General features: G+C 61.9%; 1 protein-coding gene across 1 annotated transcript; it reads right to left on the reverse strand.

Annotated features, from left to right (window-relative positions):
- Positions 1–680: 680 nt before the first annotated feature.
- Positions 681–10,455, reverse strand: USP43 (ubiquitin specific peptidase 43). The gene is made up of 15 exons (XM_086857079.1): positions 10,215–10,455; positions 9,038–9,178; positions 6,324–6,424; positions 5,104–5,196; positions 4,805–4,940; positions 4,608–4,731; positions 4,037–4,199; positions 3,814–3,925; positions 3,558–3,661; positions 3,202–3,279; positions 2,998–3,127; positions 2,523–2,871; positions 2,139–2,279; positions 1,794–1,892; positions 681–1,721 (listed from the first exon to the last, which is right to left on the reverse strand). The coding sequence occupies exons 1-15, from the start codon at positions 10,374–10,376 to the stop codon at positions 1,273–1,275; spliced, it is 2,382 nt and encodes a 793-aa protein (XP_086713205.1). The 5' UTR covers positions 10,377–10,455; the 3' UTR covers positions 681–1,272.
- Between the last annotated feature and the right edge of the window lie 7,899 nt (positions 10,456–18,354).

The following is an 18,354-nucleotide window of genomic DNA, read 5'->3' on the forward strand; positions in this document are numbered from 1 at the left end:
GGTCCTGTCCTTGTCACTGCCAGCATCCATGGGTGCCCCAGGGAAACTGCTACAGCCAGGGTGTCGAGTGGCTGGGTGACAAGGAGTGGCAATCCCACATGTCCCCTGCCACAAAGCAGGGCCATAGCCACAGCAGCAGCGGTGGCACAGCAGGGGCCTTGGACTGGAGCAGACTGCAGCAAAGGTCAGACTCCTCCACCTTCCTCCTCTACTTCCACCCAAGCCTGTTTCCATCTCCACTGCTTCTATCTCTGCCCTGCCCCTCCATCCCACCTCATCCACCCTGACCTCCTCCACTTCCACCCCAATCCCACCTCTTCCACACACATCTGTTTCCACCCTGATCCCACTCCCTTGTCTACCAGCCCCCAAACTCCTCCCCTTTGTCCATCTCCTCCATCTCCCCCCTGATCCCACCACCTTCACCTCCATCCCTCACTGTGGCTGCACCAACTTTCCCCACACATCCTGCTCATGTCTGGGTGGGCTCAGCTCCAGGATTCTGACACTTCTGGTGCTGCTACCCTGCTCCCAGACCTCCCCCAGGCACAGCTGCCCCACACGGCAGGATCCAGCCAGGACTGACCCCTGACCCTGGGCTGATCCCCACTGCAGGACCACCCCCAAGACACACAGAGCCCTTTTCTCCACAGACACGTCCCCAAGGATGGACACTGGGCTTGTTTCACGTGTCTTTAATAGAAACCGCCGGCGGTGGGGTAGAGCCCCGTACAAAAGCTGGCTGCAGGAATCGGGGATTGCATAGACCAAGGTGTGGGGGACCCCCCGCCCCCAAATAGTCGCCTTTTAGAAAACAAAAAGCGTCTCTGAATAAAACTCTCCTGGTACAATAAATACTCTGGTGCTGCAGAGCTGGGGACCCTGCACCCACCCACCCTGTTTGGGATGGCCCCGCGTTGGGAGACCCCTGGGTTCAGAGCCACCACTTGGGAATGAGCCCAGTTTGGGTTGAGCCCAGGTCTGAAACCCCCAGCTAGGGATGGTCCTGGTTTGGAACACTTCTGGATCAGGGTCTGGCATGCCCTGGGTCAGGCAGGAGCCCCCCATGTCAGGATTCCATTTGGGAGCGTCTGGGTCAGGAAACCCTGGTTTGGATTTCCCCCAGCTCAGAAATCCCTGGGTTGGCAGCCCCCAGATCAGGATGTTCCTGCTTTGAGATCCCTGGTTCAGGCACGCTTGCGGTGGGACACCCCCAGATGCGTTCAGGACATGCTGTACAGCTCCTGGGGGGTGATGCCCCCCATGCATGGCTCAGAAGCTGGACTCAGGCACGGCCGGGGAGCGCAGGGGCCCCGTGGGCTGCCGGCCCCGCTGCAGGGTGGCCCCGGGGGGACCCCGGGCGGCCAGGGCCGGTCCCCCCGCACCCCTGCCCAGCGAGGCGGATCTGCGCAGCCCCCCCTCGGGCCGGGGGGGCAGGCTGGCTGAGCTCCGCGACCGTCCCAGCGCCGAGGGGCCGGGGTGGCAGCGGCCCGGGGGGACACCCGCGTCCCCCTGCGGCACCGAGGCCCCAGGGCTGCCGGGGCCCGGCGGCGGCCGGCGCGGGGTCCCCTCGGCGCTGGCGGCCCGGCGGAGCCGTCGGGGGGCGCGGGGGGGGGCCGGCTCCCCCTGTCCCGGGGGTCCGGCGGGGGCGGTCCGCACGCTGAGGCTGCGGCCGTGCAGCCCCTGCAGCCCCCGCACCGGGGGCCGCGCCTCGAACCCGCCTGCGGGGGAACCACGGTCAGGGCGGGCGGGGAGCGCGGGGGGGGCCGGGGGCTGAGCATCCCGAGCCTCACCGTTCTCCGGGGCGGTGACAGAGCCCGACGGGTTGGGGTCGGCGCGGGGCTCGGAGGCGGCCAGGCGGAACACCCAGTGCCCCGCGGAGGCGGCGGATCCTGCGGGGAGCGGCGGGCGTGGGCCGGGGCACCGAGCGGGGGGACCCAGCGCGGGGAGCGGGGCGATGGGGCTGGGGCACGGGTGGGTGGGGGTGTGCACACCCGTCGGGATGGTGCAGCAGGTGTGTGCGCACACGTGTGCGGGGGGCAGGGGCAGGGGTGGGTCACTTGTAGGGCTGTGTATGACCACACGGCTGTGCCCCGCGGCAGTACCGGGGTGCGGTAAGGGGGGGATTTGGGGCTCACCCGTGCCGGAGCCGGCGGCGCGGCGGCGCTGGTAGAACAAGATGTAGGCGCTGCGGGTGCTCACCTCGGCCTCGCGCACCCCCTCCACACGGCTGTCGTCGTAGCTGTACCAGCGCCCGTCCAGGGCGTTGCAGCAGAACGCTGGGGGCGAGGGGGTACGGGGTGAGGGGTGACGGGGGCTCTGTTCCGGGATGTCCCCAGCCCCGGGGTGCAGGGGGGGACCAGGAGCCCATGGTGCAGGGACACACCGAGGGAATGGGATGGTGCTGGGGGACACATCCCGGCGTCCTGCCTGCCTTGGGGTGGCTGCAATGCCATCCCCTGCAGCCCGGCTCCCCTCTGCCCCGTCCCCCGGCACCCCCTGTCGCCAGTGTCCCCGCTCACCGGTGTAGTGGCCGCCCTGCATGCTGCCGTGGTGGTTGCAGACCGCGTACAGGTCGTACAGGTGGTCGCGGGGGCAGCCGGGGGGCAGGCGCAGGGGGGGCTGCCAGGGCGCCCAGCGCCCCAGGAGCTGCCCCCCAGGCTGGCCCCGCTGTGCCACGTGCGGGGCCATGTCCAGCCCCCGCAGCGGGAACCTCACCAGCGTGGTGAGCTTGTGCCGCTGCTCGGCCACCTGCCGGAAGCGCTTCAGGTGGATGATGAGGATGTCCGGCAGCGTCCACAGGCTGAGCTTCACCGTGCCCTGCTGGGGCACCTTGCAGTGCGGGCAGCGCCAGGCATCGTCCGGGGCCAGCTGGGGACACCACGTCATGGCCACCTCCCTCCCTGTCACGCCCCGCCACCTGCACAGCCACCCCCAGCACCGCAGGCACCAACTGCCCCTGTGCCGGGGCTGGGCGGTGCCCGGGGGGGGCCATACCTGCTCTTCCTTGGTGTAGAGCTGGAAGCACTCGTCCAGCGTGCAGCTGTGCTGCTGCCCGTGCGCCTGCTGCTGCTGCCGCACGCTCGCCGCGTCCTGCACCACCTCCTCTTGGATGCTTCCGAACAGCCTGGGGGGAACGCGTCACCAGCGAGGGTGACCCGAGTGCTGGAGTGTCCCCCCAGTCCGGGCACAGGCACTCACCGCTCTTTAGTGCTCATGTCCCACTCCACCGTCAGTCTCACGTGGGGAGGGCCCCCAGCCCTGCTCAGCTGCAGGGCCCTGTGGGGAGGACAGGGTGAGATGTCTCCAGAACCCCTGTCCCCGTGAGGACAGGCAGGAGCAGCCACCACAACCACCAGTGGGAACGCTGGGCCAGGGACCCAGTTCTTGGGAGAGCAGAGTGACCACCACTGTGGCTACCCAAGGTGTCACCTGTGGCCACCCAGGGTGACAACACAGCCATGCACAGCAACACTGCCCACTCATGGTGATGCCACTGGCTGCCTGCAGGGGTTAGGGGACATCCTGGGGACAGTCCTGTCCCTGCAGCCCCTTACCTGTCAATGGCAGGGTGGCAGAGAGGATGGGGATCCTGAGGGGACAGGTAGGTGTAGGGGGCCGAGCCCCCGGCCAGGCGGATCCGGAAAAGGGCTCCCGCGCCCTGTCAGGGGAGCAGGGACTGTGGGGTCACCAGAGGACAGGGATCCCCTGCCCAGCAGCAGCACCTGGGCAAGCCAGGCTTAGGGACACGGTGCAAAAACTGCCCCCAAAACCTGATAGCTTTGAGGGGACAGGGCTGTTCCCTGGGCTCACCTGTGGCCAGACCTCTCCCCGCAGGACCCCCCTCAGCTGGGCCAGGATGTTCTGCTGGAGCTGCTCCCAGGAGACGCCGCGCTCCTCCCGCAGCAGCAGCGGTGGCCCGAACCTGGGGACAGAGAGCAGGGACATGTGGCTGGGTGTCACACGGGCGGTGAGTGGGTAGGACAGGGCAGGGCAGGACAGGGGGACAGGCGGGTGACAGGCAGGTGACAGGTACCTGGCGAGCTGTGGCCCCGTGCCCGCAGCGTTGCAGAGCAGCAGCAGGATGCGGCCACCGGGAGCGCGGTGCAGGCAGTCGGAGGAGCGGGCGCTGCTGGGCAGCAGACGCGGCCCCTCTGGCCGTGGCACTGAGGGGGACGCAGGGAGGCTGCGGGGACACCCTGCGGGCCAGGAAAACGAGGGGCTCTCCTTAGCTCTGGGCTAATTAGTGCCATGGCCCTGCCCACCATCACCCTTCCCACTGATACCAGTGCAGCACGCCTTCTCCCACCAATCCCAGCCAATGAGATCCATTTCCCACCAATCCCAGCAGAGACTGCCTCCCCCAGTCCCAGTGGGGTGCAGCTGCTTCTGACCAATCACAGCAGAGAGGATCCACTGCCCCACCAATCCCAATGAGGGATCCACTTTCTCCCACCAATCAAAGCGAGGGATCCACGGCCTCGGGCCAATCCCGTGGCCGTTCCCGCCCCTCCGCCCAGAGCCAATCGCAGAGCAGCACAGGCGCTCACATCCAATCCGCGCGGGCCGGGCCGGCAGCCGCAGCCAATCGGAGCAGGGGGCGGTACCTGCGCGGCGGGCGGGCGGCGGCTGGAAGGCGTAGACAGGCGCGGCCTCCCCGGCCGGGCCCAGCGCCTCGGGGTCGGCGAGCGAGCGCAGGGAGCCCCGCGGGGACACCTCGGCCAGGATCACCTGCGGGCCGTTCCCTCAGCGACGCGAGGCCCCGAGCCCCGCGCCCCGCGCCCCGCCCGCCCAGCCCCGTTACCTGCTCCGGGGGAACGCGGCCCTCCCGCGCCACCAGCGCCCGCAGGTCGGCCACGGTGCCCAGCAGCGGCACGGCCAGCCCCACTCGCACGAAGCGCCAGCGCTCGCACTGCAGCACCAGCGTGACGTTCAGAGCTCTGGGGACACGGGGACGCAGCTCAGCGCCGAATGGCACACACCCGATGGACACGGCTGCTGGGGCTGTCACCTGGCCCCGGTGCTGCCGCCACCTCCCGTGTTGGGTTTACTCCGAAATGTGCAAATTGCTGTGGCCCCGCCGCGGGGTGGATGGGGGCTCACCTGGTCTGGCGCAGTGGGATGGGCAGGGAGATGCACAGGAAGGGGTCGAAGGTGTTGCTCTGCTTCAGGCAGTGAGGGCACGTCAGGGAGGACCTGGGAAATGGATGGGGAGCGTCACCGGAGCGGGCACGACCCCCCGGGTGCCCACCCTGTGTCTGCAGCACCCTGGCACCAGTGCTGCATCCCCGGTACCACATCCCAAATCCATCGTCCCAGATTCCGCATCCCAAATCCATCGTCCCGGGTTTTGAAGTGACCCCAGAGACAACACCCCGGGGTGCTGGGAGGAACAGGACCCCCTCCCCAGGCCGTGGCTGGGCTGTGGGAGGAGCAGACAGGGACAGCAGGAGGACATCTGCCTGTGACTGACCCCAGGATGGCCCTGGGGACACACTGCTGGACCCCTGCCCACCCTGGCACCAACAGCCACCTACTGCTGATTCTTCCTAATTCTGTTCTTCGGTTTGTTTTATTGTGTTTGTTGGGTTTTTGTGTATGATTTTGTTCGGGTTTTTTTGTTGGGTTTTTTTTTGTTTGGTTTTTTTTTTAATTCGTTTTTTTCTCTTTGCCTTTTTGTTCAACAAAAAGAGAAAGAATAAATTAAAATCCGAACCAAAATCCTGAGTCCTTGTTATTTGTCACCTTGAAAAGCCACTGAGCTCCCTGGGAAACAGCCACACAAATTAATAAATCCTTTAGTGCACAGACGGCTCTGGCACGTGGAACAGGGATAATTAAAGTGCCTTTTTTCATATATAGGACGAGGGATTAATTGAGAGAGGAGGAAGGGCTTGAGATGCCAGATGTGTCCCCTGCTGCCTGCAGTGCCATGGCTTGGGGACAGGGTGGCCTGAGCATCCCATGAGTCCCAGGCAGATGAACCTGTGGGTGTCCCACAGAGGGGCACCCTTGTGCTGGAGGGCTGGGACAGCCCTGAGTCGTGTGACAGAAGCACAGCGTGGTTTGGGTTGTGAGGGACCTTCAAGGAGCAGCGTGTCCAGCCCCCCTGCCATGGGCAGGGACACTGCCACTGCACCAGGGCACTCCAAGCCCTGTCCAGCCTGGCCTTGGACACTTTCAAGTGCTTTAGGGGAAGGAGTTGCCATGGCTGGGGTGGGTGGGATAGATGGAGATCCTCCCCGTTTCATCCCTTCCCTAGACTCACAGTGCCCACCTGGGGCTCACAGAAGGGCAAAAATCCCACAGGTCCCCCCACTAACCTGTACTGGGCCTGGAAGTGGCTCTGCACGAAGCTCTGCCCGTGGGGGTGCTGGGTGCCTGGCGGGGACCTGCTGGCACTGCTGCTCCCGTCCTTACCAGGCTGCAGGGGCAAGAGACGTGGTGAGTGAGGTTACAGGGTGAGGGACACATCCTTCAGAGCATCAGGGACACGTCCGAGTGAACCAAGCCCAACTTGGTGTCCCCGTGGCACGAGGATGGGCTGAAGGTGATGCCAAAGAGGCTCTGGCACCTGCCTGCCTGGCACTGCAGTGCCCTCCAGGCTGCATACACACCTGCTCCAGGGGAACCTTTGGGCACGTCCTATCCCTCGGCCAGCCTGGGGCACAAAGGGTTAATGAAGGTCTGCATGGTGAGACCCCCGCCCCAAGGTAGCCAGAGCTCCAGGACACCAAGGAACTGGAGGTAGGAATGCATTCAAGGCAGGAGAAACGGATCCTGGCAGAGGTGGCCCAGCCACGCTGGCTCCCTCCCACTGTACCAAGCAAACTTCCACGGGCCCTGGGAGCTGGAGCGTGGGTGGGTGAGAGGGTGGGACACTGCAGGGGGCATGGGGAGTATGTCTGTGTGTGTGTCTGTGTGTCCGGGATGAGCTCCTGGAGCGGATGTGCACATTCCCGTGTGTGCCCCCCGCCCCAGGGAAGCACGGCTGGGTGCGAATTCACCGCGGGCAAATCACCCGCATCCAGGAGGTGCGAGCAGCCCCGGCTGGCTCGGTGCCCTCCCGGCCAGGTGGGTGCCCGGACCGGCCGTGTCTTTGCGCGTTCCGCCAGCATCTGCAGCGGCAGCAAGCCCGGGCACGGCTCCTGGCACAGCTCCCTCTGCACCAAGCCCCGGCATGGCTCCTGGCACGGCTCCTGGCGTGCCAAACCCGGGCACAGCGAGCCCTGCCAAGGCACTCAGCTCCCCAGGCTGGCCTGGCACGGTGCCTCGCTGACACGTGAGATGTGCCTCAGGGACCCCAAGAGCAGCCGGCTTTCCTGCTCCACTCTTTTGGGATGTGACCGTGTGACACAGCCAAACCTGCCCGCTTAGGGGACATCTCCCTGCCTGCCCGCTGCCCTGAGACCTACCAGGAGCCCCCATGCCCATGCTGGGGACAGGAGTTTCACCCCTGGAACATGATGGCAGAAGAGATGCTGCAGAAAGGAGTGTCAGTAAAAAAAACTTGGCTGTTTCAGGGTAGGACAGTGAGTTTCTGGTGTCTCGATGAGTAAGATTGAAAATCACTGAAGATTTTGGCCAAGAGGTGGATTTTCCTCAATGCCATCTGCTAGCACCAGGTCCTGCTGAGCCTGACGTGTCCTTACGGACTGCCTGGCACTGAGGTCCATCTGGTGTGGCTGAGAGGGGATGGTGTCTGTGCCCTACAGGGCCCCCCAAATACCCAGGGGATGCCTCCTCCTCCAGCCCTCCTGGCAGCCAAACCTTGGTCCCCACTTTGGTCCCTCCTCTTGCCCAACAGCTCCCTCCAGACACTTCCCGGCCATTTACGGAGGGCCACAGCCTTGCCAGGTGTCTCTGCCCAAGGACAGGGCGTGCTGGTGCCACTCAGGTGGCATCACTGAAAGGGGCCAAAACTGGGCAAAGCCACAGATGCTGTGGGACACACAAAGGGCCCCATGCCCAGAGCCAGGGTAGTGCCTCGGGCATTGCAGTGGCACCACGTCCATGTGGCTCAGCCGGTGTCACACACAGCTCAGGGCACACATGGGCACCTGACATTTAACACGAACTGCCAGGCTCTCCCAAAAAGCCTGGGGCATCCAAATGCCTCCCAGGAAAGGTGGCAGGGCTGAGGACAGCTCAGGTCGGTGCAGGGATGGCTGCAGGACCCTGGCCAGGCAGGGCAGCCTCTCCAGAGGCTCTGGAGATGGCACTAGTGGAGCAGTACTCCCAGTTCTGCTCTCCAGCTGTATTCCAACAGGAACCACAGCCCAGCTCTTCCTGTGGGACAGAGCTGTGCTGGAGGCTGGGCAGGGTCTGCCCGGGACCCCAACCCACACACTTGGCACAACCACGACACCCCAAGCTGGGCACAGGGAGGAGGGAGCTGCTCTCAGACCCAAGATGGGAGTCACCCAGAGTGGGGACAGCACGCTCCTGAGCCGGGTGTCACCCCCAGAGTGGGGACAGCACACTCCTGAGCCGGGTGTCACCCCAGAGCAGGGAAAGGACGCTGCTGAGCCCAGCTCAAATCCATCCTCTGCAACAGGCAGTGCCCGGCGGGCAGCAGCAAGCGAGGAAGAAGCGGGCAGGAGGAGGCAGGGAGGGCCAGGGCCAGGGCAATGCCTGAGTGCAGATGGATTGAGGAAGACTTAATTACTCATTTTGCCAGCAGCAAAGCCGCCGAGCTGTAATTACAGCGGGCTTAGCTGGAGGCATGGAGGGACAGGGGGGTTGCATCTCCTCCTCACCAAGGACCAGGATGCCCACAGAGCCGGGATGCTGGAGAGGCTCCTGCCGACACCCTCCACTCTCCCAGCGCTCTGACCCCTGCCCAGCCCGGCAACACTCGGCTCCCATCATCCTCTCACCCGCGCACCGACCGAACCACAGCATCCCCATCCCCATCGGGGCGGGGGCCAACTCCATCCTGGTGCCTCGCAGCACATCCCGGTGTCCCTGGTCCCGAACCTGGCCCGAACGCCTCTCCCCGAGCCAGGGCGTGCGGCCACCCCGCGGGGCCACCCACCTGCGTGGGGCCGCGGCTCTGCTGGGCGGGGGAGGCGGCGCCCAGCTCCTCGTGCATTCGGTCCAGCAGCCAGAGCAGGAACTCGAGCGCGTCGTGCTGAGCGTTGCCCCGGAACTGCGAGCTGTGCTTGGAGACGATGTTCTGCAAGACACGGGCGGGGCAGGCGCTGATGAACGGATTCTTCCTCAGCACCCACCCCAAACATGCCAGCCCCATCCCTGCTACAGCCTCTGCAGGGACATCACGGCCACCCCGGGGCCAGCAGAGCAGCGGGGACACCGAGCACACGCAGCTGAGGCAGTTCTGCTGTGTCCCTCCTTCCAGCGGCCAGGAGCAGGACAGGAGAGGACACAGGGAAAACCGCAATGAAGTCCAGATGGGCAAGTTCAGCCATGGGGACCTTCAGGCCCCACCTGCCCCAGGCACTCCGATGGCATCAACTCAGTGTAGCCCATCCCAGGACAGGGCTCGGCTTCCCGGGAGTTCCCCCGGGCACCTCGCAAAGTTCAGTGGCAGCAGCACTTTGCTGGCAGCACCGAGGTAATGTCACTCGGGCAGAGAACACGTGGCCCTGAGTGTGGGGAGCTGCGATGCCAGCCTGGACATGCTGTGATGCCCCTGGCACCCGGGCATGTGCCCGGTAGAGGTGTGACACACGCTCAGGGACAGAGCCTGAGGCCACCGAATTTGGCTCCTGGGTAATATCCTGTCTTAGCCATGATCACAGCCAGCAGCAGCTCACCCTCAGGGCTCTGTGGCATGGCCAGCCCTGGGAGCTCAGGGGACAATGACCAGGCCAGAGGGAGGTGACAGCAACAGGGAGGTGTCTGGGGGTGTCAGGCAGGGCAGGGTTCATAGGGAGGATGAGGCAGGGGAGAAGGTGATGGGAGCTGGGAAGGGTGTCGGTGGGTTCTGGGGAGCTGGGAAGGGTGTCGGTGGGCTCCAGGGGCATGGGAAGGGTGTCGGTGGGCTCCAGGGGCATGGGAAGGGTGTCGGTGGGTTCTGGGGAGCTGGGAAGGGTGTCGGTGGGTTCTGGGGAGCTGGGAAGGGTGTCGGTGGGCTCCGAGGGAGCTGAAGGGAGCTGTGAGCCGGGTGTGCCGCTGCGAGCAGGGGATGCCGCTGGGGGCCGGGGTCAGCTGGGGCCGCTCGGGGGCCGCGGGGCGGGGCCGCTCGGTACCTTGAACTCGGCGGAGAGCTGCGGGCTGTAGTCGCGGGTCCAGAGCGAGCGGACCAGGGCCGCCAGCCGCTGCGTGACCTCGGCGCGGGCGCGGTACCGGCCCAGCGCCAGGCGCTCGGCCAGCGGCGCCGTGTTGCTCAGGCACTGCACCACGGCGTTCATGAAGCAGGTGTTGCCGTGGTTCCGCAGCCCCTGCGCGCCCGGCGGCCGCTCCCCGCCGCCCGCATCGCCCCCCGCCGCCGCCGCCGGGGCCGCCCCGCCGAGCCGCCGCCGCGACCCCCCCCGGAAGCCGCCCTCGTCATCCTCGGGGGCGGCGCGGCGGGCCCCGCGCCCCCCGGCCAGGCGCGCCCAGGTGCGGAGCAGCCGCCCGGCCAGGCTGCCCAGCGAGCGCAGCGCCCGCCGCCGCCGCCCGCCCCCCGCCCGCGGCCGCCCCGCCGGGCTCGCCCCGCCGCCCCCCGCCCGCCGCCGCCGCCCGGGGCCGCCGCCCGGCCCCACCGCGCTCATGGCCGCGGGCGGCCGCCGCCCTGCCCCGGCCCCGGCCCCGCCGCGGCGCGCATGGCCCCGGGCGGGCGCTGGGCGCCGCCGGTGCCGGTGCCGGAGCGGGGCCCGGAGGGGCCGGGCGGGAGGTTTTGTGCGCGGCCGGCTCCTCCCCCGGCCGGGCTGGCTCGGGAGAGGGAGACGGGAGGAGGAGGAAGAGGGAGCGGAGCGGAGGAGGGGGGTAGCGGGGAGGTGGCCGCTGGCGGCACGGGCGGCCGTGCCCCGCCTGCCCCGGTGTCCCCAGCATCACCCCGGGCACCGCAGCATCGCCCGGCTGAGCCAGCCCTCCACGCCCCCTGTCCCCAGGGGTGAGCCATCCCCCCATCCCCCCGGGGTGCCCCAGCCCACCCTCATCCCCGCCCGGGGTGAACCATCCCTCTGTCCCCTCCTCGGCTTTCCCGGCAGTCCCGCCCCTGCTCCACGAGCGCTGCCCTGCTGCCCTCAGCTTCGCCTCAGGGTGTCACGGCGTCACTGCGAGATGCCCGAGTTCTGCCACCTCCGGGCGCTCTGAGCTGCAGCGGTGGCACAGTGGTCACCTCTGCACGCTCCGCACTGAGCTTTGGGGACACAATGACAGCTCCTTCGCACAGAGTCACAAAACGGGGGTTTCCAACCCAGTGCTGGCAGCGTCCAGAGCCTTTGGCGCCTCCTGCCCACCCCACACAGTTTGGCACCACACCCTGGTGTCTGTTTGGGGTTAGGGAGATGGAGCAGGATGACAGAGGAAGGGTCAGGAGGTGCTGTTGGATGTCACGGTCGCTTCTCCCCGCAGGGGAGTCCAGTCCCTGGGCTGGGGTGGGAGCTCGGGGGTGGTGACAGGACGGTGACGTCCCAGGGGGATGCCAGGCTGGCAGCCAGCGGTGTGCCGGGCACGGATCGGGCACAGGGCTGTGTGCTGCCCCTGGAGTGATCTCAGGCTAAATCCATCCCGTGCTGCGTCTGCTGAGCAGATGGAGGGGGATCAGCCAGGCCTGGGTCCCCAGGGACGGCTCCACCGCGAGTGGCCCCGGGCTCAGGAGCTGCTTATCCAGAGAGAAGAGAGGATTGAGCACAGCCGAAGTTTCCTCCCGCCCTCAGCCAGCCCTGATTGGCACGGGATGTCCCCTGAGAGCCTGGCTGGGGTCACCCCCTGCCCTCTGCCAGACCCCCGACACAGCAGCTGCCTTGGAAGGACTGCAGTTCCCACCCGGAGCCACCCCGGGGCCAGCCTGGGCACTCAGCTTTTCCTCCTGGGGAGATGGGAATGGCCATGGAAGGACCATGTTGGGGGTGGTCCCACCCCGCTGTGCCCGGGGAGCCACTCTGGGCTGGGGGATACAGTGCAGGGGCTCAGGGCAGTCCCTGGCCCTGCAGAGCCCCAACAGCCCTGTGGGGGCTCTCAGCCTGTCTGAGGAAAGCTGCTGGCACTGTCAGGGTTCTTGCTGGCCCAGACACTCAGGGAAGTCTGAGCTGAGCTGAAATTCCAGCTACAAACCCCCCAAGCCCAGAGGTTTGACTCCTGAGCTGACTCTGCATCCACTACTGAAGTTCATTCCTCAGCATCCTCCTGGCCAAAGCTGTGAAATCCATCATTACAAAGCCAATGGATAAAATGCTCCTTTGGGAAAGACATCCTTAACATCTGGGTCCCTTCTCCTATCCAAAGGTGACAATCCAAAAAGCAGAGTCCTGAGTGTTCCCTGGGACTCCTGGCACATTCCTGGCCTTGCTCCTAGCATCACACACTGCAAGCCCTGCTACAGACCCCAAGGAGATGGAAACCAGGATCCACCAGAGCGTTTGTGTGAGGATGTGGGGCTTTTCCTTTCCCAGTTCTCTGACAAGAGCAGGTTGTGCCTCATGCAGTGTGGGAAGAATGGGTTTATCTAGAGCAGCTCCCAGCTCACTGAAGAGAAAAGGACTTGTTGTTTCTCTCTGGCCAGTTTTGGCCGGACACTCAGGCCTGGAGCATCCCACGCGAGCCAGAGCTGCAGAGCAGGGAGGGAGGGAGGGAGGGAAACCAGGCAGGCTCGGGGAACCAGAAACCCAAAGCAACTCCTTAAGGAAAGTGGAGAAAAGCCTAAAGAAAAGTGAGGGGACTGGAGAGTCCAGAGGCAGGAGCTGAACTGAGAGCTGGATCAGAACCTGGTGATTGTTAGAGGGGGCTGGATGGGAAGGGAGAGCTGACAAACATAGCCGAGGAAATTGGTCTAAACTGAGAGGGTGAAACTCAGTCATGTTAAAAATCCCAAGCCTGCCAGAATTAAGAAGCACTGGGCAGTGAAATTTTTTTTTCCCTGGGAACCTGTCAGCACCCCTCAGCTGCCCCCTGTGATGCCAGTGCAGGAATTCTGACAATACACATCAGCCAACGACTGAAAACTGAATCAGTGTCTTTCCAAGCATAGAGGCACTCCATGGCTGTCAGTGCATCCCACCCAGCCTGGAGCAGGCAGCGGTGCCTTTCCCACAGGTAACTCCAGTTCATTCCAATTTAAGGCAATTTGCACACCGGAGTGAGCCTCAAGAATGCTCACCGTGTGAATCTGCCTTTCAGTGGCACTGTATTTGTTATCTTCCTTCTTTTTCAGGTCATTCTGAACGTGATGCCTTCCTATTCAGGCTAAATCAAATATTTATCAATGCTGCCGCATCCGGCACTGCTGGATTGCGTCAGCACTTTCTCCCTAAAATGCCTTTTTGGGATCTCCTGGCTCTCTCCAGCTCCTGCCTCTCAAGCTGCCATTTCCTGCTTCGGCTTCAGAGCAAATGTGGGGTGGGCAAAATCTGAGTGTCAAATACAATGAAGGGATGGAAACGTTTGGTCACTACAATGGAAAATTCCTTGTTGCTGGCATGAACTGCCTGGGACACCAGACAGCGGGATGGATACAAAAACACGGAGGGTTTGGGTTGGATTAAGGAGACACGGGGACAGGACAGCACTAGAAATGTTCCCTCTAGCTGGGCATCAGTGCCAGGGAGACGCTTGGATCTCGGGATAAAATCCTGAATAGATCTGAGCTGAACTGATTCAGGCCAGAGAGAAATCCATTTCCACGCTGCCAAATCATCCTGATAAAAATAACAGAAAAGAAAGAGAAACCTTCCTCCCTGCCTGCTGCGCTCTGCCCTGGGACAATGTTTGCTTTCTTTGAGCTTCTCCTGCTCTTTTGGCACGGGCTGGGAACATCTGTGCTGTGGAGTGGAAATGTGCTTTCAACAGCCCCATCCTGCTCCCAGCCTGGGGGCAGCTGGGGGAGCCTGGGTGGGGCTGGGAGCGCCGGTCTGGGCTGGCACTGCCCCCTCCTTGCCCCCTCCCTGCCTGCAGCACTTTTAGGATTCAAGGCAGGCAGAGAAATCTCCCCCCTTGGAACCCCTCTCTCCTCAGCCTCTGCAGCTTGGATTAAATTATAGATAGCAGAGTGAGTTATTTAATGCCCCATGAAAGATGCACGGGGCCTGCCTTTTTTGGGAGTCTCTTTGAGGAGGGACAACATCAAGGCAGAAAAATTCTGCTTTCCAGGGCTCAGGCTGATGAATAGAGCCGGCCATGCTCCGCCGGTTCAGAACGGGAAAGCAGCAGATAACCCCGAGCTGCAGGAACTCCTGCACTTTGTTTGCAGCAATTTCACTCAGGTTTTAATGCATTTGCTCCATCCCTGGCTGCTTCACTGAGCAGGTGTCTCTAGGCTCTTTCCACCCATTATCCCTGTGAACTGAGACGATGTGATCCCGCAGCAGGAGCTGGACCTGGGCGTGGGGAGGGACAGCTACACCTCGATCCAGCAGCGCTGAGAGGGGCTTGTGCCTGGAAAGTGCCCCAGGCTGTCCTGGGGGCTCAGCCAGGCTGGGGGAGCTCAGTGACCTCGGCTGGGCACCAGCCTTGGATGTCTCGGGGTAAATAAACACCTTGCAGAAGTGAGGCTCCAAACTCTCCCCACGGGGACCTGGCGGTGACAGAGCTCCCTGGGACCCCTGGGCAGCTTCACAGGCTCCAGTGCCCTCCTCATTCCCCCATACAAGCACAGAGCCTGTCCCACATTCCAGCGGCTGGGTCCTGGATCCCAAGCCCAGCGAGCCCTGCTGCAGAGCCTGTGGAACCTGTTGGTGTGTTTATGGCTCAGAGCACCAGGGGCTCTGAAGGAAGAGAGCATGGAATGACCGAATTCCTGTGCTGAAGGCTCCAGTAATGAGAGCAGGGAATTTTCAGGCAGAAGGAAAAGGATTTGTTTGGTGTTTGATGGTCAGCAGAGGGGCACAGTCCGAAAGGATCCACCTTTGCTGTGCTGTGAGCAGGAAATGCTTTTAGTGGCATGTGAGGAAAACCAAGCAATGATACCTTTAAATGCCTGTCCCCCACTGCCTTCCAGAACTGTCAGTACAGGTGTAGAGATAAATCATCTCCATTAACTAAAACATCTGAGATCCCCAGAATTAAGGGCTGCAGCGTTCTGCTGCATTTTAATTGATGACAGAATTCTCCCAGGTCTCCAATGCCTGCAAGAGAAATCCTTCACTTGCATCACTTCCCAGGCTGCTGCCTGCACTGATCTTTACACAAACAGTATTTGAGAGCTGTTGCTTTTAATCCTAGATGTAGTACTGAGTTAGTAATAAGTGCTTCTTCCGTGCAAATTTGGAGCCTATTTGAAGAATCAGGCCAGTGCCCAGGAATCTGAGTGTGTCTGGCTGGAAACACCCAGGCATTTTTAGCAGAGACTTCACTCTCCAGAACCAGGTCCCAGAAGAGAGCTTTAAATTGGACACTGCAAAAGAAGCAGCCCCAGCATCCCTGAATTCTTTTGAGAACATGGGGTTAAAATCTTGGCTCGAGAGAGCTTCCCAGTAAATGCCAGGAGTTGGATCTGACGGCTTTTTCCTTAATCAGGACCAGACAAATTAAAATAAACACAGAAGACTGAATTTACACAACAAGTCATTCATTAAAGGCAGGGCAGAAGAGGGGAGGGAAGAGGGATGGAGTGAAAGCGAGAGAGCTCCAAGAGGGAGCAGATCCGAGTCAGGCTGTGCCAGGAGCCTCTCGGGAAAGGTGGCAGTGACAATATGGAAGTGTTATAACAACAGCCAAGATGATTCTCAGAAGTGAGGAATCCTTCATGCCAATCTGAAAGGAACAGAAAACTCCTGGTCCCCCTGAACGAGTCAGACCCATTTTTTCAGTGCTGTGGGGGCTGTTGGGGAATCTGGTAAATGGATGACAGGAAATATAAAAACAGAGTCTCCTCTAATTGTAAAAATGCTTAAAAGTTACCTCAGCTGTAAGGAGAAGGATCACCTGGAGTGGCTGAGGAAGCAGCAGCCCCACAGCTCCTGTTCCAGCTGCTTGTGCGAGTCTGGGGAATTCTGGAATCCTGGAACCTCAAAATCCCAGAATGGCCTGAGTTGGAAAGGATCTTAAAGCCCATCCAGTGTCACCCTTGCCATGGGCAGAGACACCTTCCTCTATCCCAGGCTGCTCCAAACCCTGTCTAGCCTGGCCTTGGACACTGACAGGAATGGAGAGTCCACACCTCTCTGTTCCAGCGCATCATCAGCCTCGTAGTGAAAAATTTCTTCCTAATTTCTAATCTTCTGCCTCTTCTGCCTAAGCCTGTTCCTGTTTTCCCCACAGGCAGGGGAACATTCAGATATCCCTTTGGTTTCGGTGGGGTGGGATAATCACTGGGGGATGTGACAATTTCTGCTTTTCAGCTGAAGCAGAGTCAGTGCCCAGCAGAGTGCAGGGCCTGCAGCAGCAGCTCCTAGGGAGCTGTGGCCAGAAATTGGCCACAAAGGGCCTTCAAAAGGCTCTTTACTAGAATCCATTCCTCAGGTTAAAAGAACTGACAGCAAATCCATGGATTTAGCTACAGGCAATGCACACGATGCCACAGCTCCCCGTGCCTGGGGAGCTCCCAGAGGAGATGTCACAGAAGTGGCAACATGAGAGCCCGGGGCTGGCTGGAGCCTGCAGTGATTCCCACTCCTCCCTGGAGCCTGCCAGGATCCTGCACGAGGGCACTTGGACACAGCCCCCAAGCACAGGAGAGCACAGTGGAGCTAAACCAGGAGCAGAGCAGGGGGAGGATTCTGTTCCCTGTTTCCCTGTATTCCCTGTATTCCCTGTGCTCCCTGTGTTCCCTGTATTCCCTGTGCTCCCTGTGTTCCCTCTATTCCCTGTGTTCCCTGTGCTCCCTGTATTCCCTGTGTTCCCTCTATTCCCTGTATTCCCTCTATTCCCTGTATTCCCTGTGCTCCCTGTATTCCCTATGTTCCCTGTGCTCCCTGTATTCCCTGCGTTCCCTGTGCTCCCTGTGCTCCCTGTGTTCCCTGTATTCCCTGTGTTCCCTGTGCTCCCTGTATTCCCTGCGTTCCCTGTGTTCCCTGTGTTCCCTGTATTCCCTGTATTCCCTGTGTTCCCTGTGTTCCCTCTATTCCCTGTATTCCCTGTATTCCCTGTGCTCCCTGTGTTCCCTGTGTTCCCTGTGTTCCCTCTATTCCCTGTATTCCCTGTGTTCCCTGTGTTCCCTGTGTTCCCTGTGCTCCCTGTGTTCCCTGTGTTCCCTGTATTCCCTGTATTCCCTGTGTTCCCTCTATTCCCTGTATTCCCTGTGCTCCCTGTGTTCCCTGTGTTCCCTGTGCTCCCTGTGTTCCTGGTGTTCCCTGTGTTCCCTGTGTACCCTGTATTCCCTGTGTTCCCTGTGTTCCCTGTATTCCCTGTGCTCCCTGTGTTCCCTGTGCTCCCTGTATTCCCTGCGTTCCCTGTGTTCCCTGTGTTCCCTGTGCTCCCTGTATTCCCTGTATTCCCTGTGCTCCCTGTATTCCCTGTATTCCCTGTATTCCCTGTGTTCCCTGTATTCCCTGTATTCCCTGTGTTCCCTGTGCTCCCCAGGGGACACCCGAACCTTGTTGCACTTGCACCTCTCAGTGCAAGGCCGAACTGCAGCACCGGCCCAGGCTGGGTCACAGCCCTTGTGCCAGTGCTTTCCCTCAGGGTTTCATTCTGGTTTCCCCTTCAGCTGACCCCTTTTAGCTCCTTCTTTCCTTCCTGCCATCCTGGCTTCACTCCTCGCTTCTCCTGGGTTTGCCGTGACCTCTGGTCTGCTTTTCCCCCCTGACCTGGGACAAGGGCCCGAGCAGCCCCTGCCCTTCCCTGGCTGCAGAGTCAGCCAGCAGCTCCCAGAGCAGAGGGAGGGCTGTGCTTGGAGGGCTCAGGGACTGCAGCCCTGCCTTGGAACACAGCCTGGGGGCTTTCACCACATCACAAGCCCCAGACTTTTTGTTTCTGAGCTGGTGCAAACACAATTCCTGCAGGTTTGCTTTCCCTTCCATTTGTTCCTCTGGGGGCTATGTGGTGCCCTTCATGGGAACATACACCTGAACTGAGAGGCTTTTCTTGTAAAACACCTGCAAAACGTCTCTAAATCAGGACAAATCAGCAGGGCCAAACCCCAGACTCCCAGTGCGTGCACAATCTCTGCCTCGGATTTCTTTTTCTGGGTATTTTTGGGTGCTGGTCTCAGATCAGTGTTCCACAACGCCTTTTGTGGTCATCAGTTCTCCCACCTATCACAGCTGCCCTGTGACACTTCTGCTCTGCTGTCTTATGAAGTGACATTTT

This window comes from Cyanistes caeruleus, chromosome 19 (genome assembly GCF_971803275.1).
Source record: "Cyanistes caeruleus chromosome 19, bCyaCae1.hap1.1, whole genome shotgun sequence".
NCBI classification, from domain to species: domain Eukaryota; kingdom Metazoa; phylum Chordata; class Aves; order Passeriformes; family Paridae; genus Cyanistes; species Cyanistes caeruleus.